This window comes from Phaseolus vulgaris, chromosome 6 (assembly GCF_000499845.2).
Source record: "Phaseolus vulgaris cultivar G19833 chromosome 6, P. vulgaris v2.0, whole genome shotgun sequence".
Lineage (NCBI taxonomy): Eukaryota > Viridiplantae > Streptophyta > Magnoliopsida > Fabales > Fabaceae > Phaseolus > Phaseolus vulgaris.
In genome coordinates this window covers 7,846,261-7,850,940 of record NC_023754.2, presented here as the reverse complement: position 1 = coordinate 7,850,940, position 4,680 = coordinate 7,846,261, and the positions used below count along the sequence as shown (strand labels likewise).

The following is a 4,680-nucleotide window of genomic DNA, read 5'->3' as shown; positions in this document are numbered from 1 at the left end:
AATGTATTATATTATATTATTTAAAAATTAAAGAGAAAATAAAAATAACAATAATTATAAAAAGTATTGATTTTTAAAAGGAAAAATAATTACTGTAATAATAATAAGTGTAAATTTTAAAAAGGTAAAGTGTACTGGACCAGAGCACTGAACTCAGCGTTCGGTGGTCAGACATCAACATCTGCATTAAACAGGTCAGCTCGGTCGTTGGTTCAAGTTGTTGGGCCGCATGAGTGGGACCCGGGTATGTGTGTGTTGACTCTCATTCATATACTTAATATAGTCCTTTGCCTATAAGGCCTGATAGGTCAGCGAAGAACGTAATGGGCCTAAGGGGGTGCGTATAGCGCCTTTGGGTCTAGCATAAGTAAAACGTTCTCTAAACCCAAAAGCGCTAGGGTTTGGTAGCGCAAGTTGCATGTATGGTACGTAGAGGCTTGTACGCCTACAATAGACAGATTGGACCCCTAATGCTGGTACATGAGTTGGTACCCTGGTGGTCATTCTGTTAAGATTTATGCACTCCAAGGAGATAGGATTTTGTGCAGTTGTCGCGCTAAGATTGTGCGCATTGTAACAGACTATCCTCCCAACAAACATGCTTTCACTCGGGATAAGGTACTTGTGAGAGAAGGTTGTTACCAGATGTAACATAAAAGTAGTCTATAAAAGGGACGTGAGGTCCCCGGTAAAGGTATACTTTTTCTAAGACTGAAACTACTTACTTACTTATTGTTTCTATAAGCCCTGTACGGACTTGATCATCGGAGTGCAATCAATAGATAGGGCCCCCTCTGTTTCAAACGGAGTCGCGTTCCAGCTTCCAAAGGAAGGACAGATTCCAGCGAGATAGACGGAGCCACAACTTGTTTTCCAGAGTCAACCGACGACCAGGTCAACCGACAAGGACATTTGGCACCTATCATGAGGACCGATAAAACCAGGTCCCATCCACAATTGTGATCAAGCTATCAAGCAATATGAGGAATACTCGGCAAGGTCCATCTGGATAGGAAGGAGGTGACAACCTCACCCTACAATAACTCATGGAGACTGTCAACACTCTCTAGGAGACAGTGGCGACATCCAAGGCTGACCATGAGAGGGTTTTGGCTGAGGTTCGAGCCGAGCAGGCTCTTAGACAAGACTAATTCAGGGTCGAGCTGGATGCGTCACTAACAAGCAATGAAGAGTTACACTGGGCCAATGAAGAACTGGGTAGGAAACTACAACGTTTGGCGGAACGCGCCGCAGGAGAGTGGAGCCCGCCTCTCCCTGTGAGGGCTCGCCTCATGTCGTTCTCACAAGCGATCATGAATGTCGTGATACCAACGAACTTCATGATGCTTAAAATATCTTTCACAGGTACTGAAGATCCGGAGGCCCATCTCAGGGCTTTCCATACTCAAATGATGATTTCGGGAGGAACGAACGCCATGCATTGCAAACTGTTCATGGAAACGTTCGCGAGCACAATACTAGATTTGTTTATTGGTCTTCCGGATGGCCACATAACCTCATTTGATCAGTTCTTGACATTTTTTAGGGAACAGTTCAAAGTTAACCGAGTTCCAACCCCCGTCCCTTTCGACCTCTTCGAGGTGAAGCAGTATCAGGGAGAGCCCTTAAAGGATTTCCTGAACCAGTTTGGAGCGTTGGTGGTAAAGCTTCACACTAAGGACGAGGCTCTAATGGTCCACGCCCTCAGGCGGGGGATTCTGTCAGGGCCGTTCAACGATTCTTTGATAAGGAATCGAGCAAAGACGTTTGGCGAGATCCGACGACGAGCTATCGCTCATTGGCTAATCAAGCCCCAAGAGAGCAGTCATACCCAACCCATGAGGGTGCACGAAGCTACGGAGAAGAGGTCGCCAACTCGACACGCACCTGATGAGCCGAAACAACACAAGACGAAGGAAAAGGCCGACCTCCCTTTTCGACATAAGTTCAAAATGAATTACAAGGAGTTGATCGCCATCCCAGGTGTGAATGAGAAGTTGAAGTTTCCCCCAAAGACTAATAAGAATTTGGGGCCAAGTAAGGGCACCTGGTGCGAGTTCCATAAGGCCTTTGGGCACAGTGTGGAGAATTGCATAGCTCTTGGATACCAGTTGGTGGAACTGGTGAGGGATGGCTTCCTGAAAGAGTATCTGGAGGAATGTCAGGAAGGATTAAAGGATGTGACACCAGCAGAGGATCAGGAGAACAAGGTACTCGTCCATGGCTAGGTTAACACGATCTCTGGAGGATTTTCTGGAGGAGGATACACCGCCTCCCAGCGAAAGAAATATGTTAGAGAAGTAATGGCAGTAGAGGCGCGAGAGCCTGATCAGTCGATTGAACCCGACCTCTGTTTCACTAAGGCTGACTTGCGGGATGTGGTCCCACACGATAATGATCCAGTGGTGATCTCGGTGGTCTAGAAGGAAGAAGGGTGCACCGAGTCCTCATCGACCAAGGGAGCTCGACCAACGTGATGTTCTGATCGACATTCAACAACTTGGAGTTGTCACCAGACCAGCTGAGACTGTACGACGCCTGTCTGTTTGGTTTCGCGAGAGACCAGGTAGAGGTGACGGGGCATGTGGAGCTAAGAACAAATTTCACGGACAACACTTCATCTCGTACCATCAATATCAGATACCTCGTCGTTAATGCCCCTTCAACTTACAACGTTCTTCTAGGCAGGCCTGCCCTGAACAAGTTAGGAGCATTGGTCTCGACGAGGCAGATGAAAATGAAGTTGCCCTCCCTCGGGGGAGGGATAATTACTATCAAGTTCGACAGAAGGCGACAAAGAGATGCTATGAGAATAGTTTGAAGACTAAAAGAGGGGTATGCGTGGTCACCACCCAGCCTCAAGCGGTGGAAGAAGCCACTTGTGTGGAGATCGCCGGGGAGAGGCGATCTGAGCCTGCAAGTGAGGCTCAAAAAATAGAGATCGGAGGGAAAATGTTTAAGCTTGGCAAGTCCCTAAGCCAAGAGATGCAAAACTAGATCGCCGAAGTCCTAGCACGACATCTAAACGCCTTTGAATGGTCTGCTTCAGACATGCCCGACATCGACCCTGACTTTCTTTGTCATCGACTCACAATGGACCCGAAGGTCAGGCCTGTCAAACAAAGGCGAAGGAAATTGAACGAAGAAAGACGCCTGGTCATCAGGCAGGAGACTCAGAAGTTACTAAGTGTTGGCCACATAAGGGAAATACAATACCCTGAGTGGTTAGCAAACGTGGTGTTGGTTAAGAAGGCCAATGGGAAGTGGAGAATGTGCGTCGATTTCACGGATTTGAACAAGGCTTGTCTTAAGGATTCATATCCGCTGCCCAACATCGACGCCTCGGTGGATAGCGCATCAGGCTGTCGACTCCTCAACTTTTTGGATGCCTTCTCGGGGTATAACCAAATCCGCATGCACTAGCGAGATGAATGCAAGACGACATTCATGGCAGAGCTCTCGAGCTATTGTTATAAGGTAATGCCCTTTGGGCTTAAGAATGCTGCTGCCACCTATTAGAGACTGATGAACAGGATTCTCGCCCCCATGATCGGGCAGAATGTGCAAGTGTACGTGGACGACATGGTCGTCACCTCGACGGAGAGAAATCAGCACGTTGTTGATTTAGAAGAGCTATTCACCACAATAGCTAAATACAATTTGAAGTTGAACCCTGAAAAGTGCGTATTCGGGGTGGAAGCAGGGAAGTTCTTGGGGTTTCTCCTCACCAAACGGGGAATAGAAGCAAACCCCAAGCAGTGTGCAACGATCATTGCAATGAGGAGCCCGACCTCGGTGAAGGAGGTACAGTAGTTAACTGAATGACCGCCCTGTCCCGGTTCTTATCAACTGGAGGGGACCGGGGGCATCCGTATTTTCAGTGCTTAAAAAGGAACAATCGTTTCGTTTGGACTAGCGAGTGCAAAGAGAAGTTCCTCAGGCTGAAGGAGTATTAGGCTAGCCCGCCTATTCTGTGCAAGTCGTTGCCAGGTACTCCCCTTCATCTCTACTTAGCAGTCATAGATCGAGGAATCAGATTGGTCATAATACAAGAGCAGGATCACGTCCAGAGGCCTGTGTATTTTGTTAGCAAAGTGCTATAGGGGCCCGAGGTGCGCTATCAAGCCATTGAGAAGGCGACCTTCACAGTCGTATTCGTAGCTCGGAGGCTCTGCCACTATTTCCAGAGCTTCACAATAATGATTATGGCAAGTCAGATGGTGCGCTGGGCGGTTGAGCTGTATGAGTTTGATGTGCAGTATGAACTCAGGGGACCTATTAAGGGTCAGGTCTGTGCTGATTTCGTAGTAGAGCTCTCCTCGACAACCACCCGACCAAAAGGTGGAGACTTCTAATGGATCCTCTCCGTGGATGGGTTCTCTAACCAGCAAGGCAGTGGAGCTGGTATCATCCTGGAAGGGCGAAGTGGATTGTTAATCGAGCAAGCCTTAAAGTTCGCTTTCAAAGCCAACAACAATCAAGCTAAGTATGAATCCTTGGTGCCGGAAATGTTGTTGGCCAAAGAGATGGGCGCTCGAAGTTTATTGGTAAAAAGGGACTCGCTGCTGGTAACTGGACAAGTTACAAGCGAGTACCAGGCCAAGGATCCCTAGATGACCTTGTATTTAAATTATGTTATGCTCTTGAAGGAGACTTTCCTTGTGTTCGAGTTAGTACATG

At 47.6% G+C, this 4,680-nt stretch overlaps 1 protein-coding gene across 1 annotated transcript; it reads left to right on the top strand.

Annotated features, from left to right (window-relative positions):
- Window positions 1-1,313: 1,313 nt before the first annotated feature.
- On the top strand, window positions 1,314-2,997 carry LOC137833309 (uncharacterized). Its single transcript, XM_068641667.1, has 2 exons — window positions 1,314-2,210; window positions 2,689-2,997. Exons 1-2 carry the CDS (start codon window positions 1,314-1,316, stop codon window positions 2,995-2,997), a joined length of 1,206 nt encoding a protein of 401 aa, XP_068497768.1.
- The last annotated feature ends 1,683 nt before the right edge of the window (window positions 2,998-4,680 follow it).

Coding starts and splice junctions, on each gene's coding strand:
- LOC137833309 (XM_068641667.1), top strand. CDS start 1,314: ATGAATGTCGTGATACCAACGAACTTCATGATGCTTAAAATATCTTTC. Junction 2,211..2,688: donor CAGAGGATCAGGAGAACAAG/GTACTCGTCCAT, acceptor TCTTCTAGGCAG/GCCTGCCCTGAACAAGTTAG.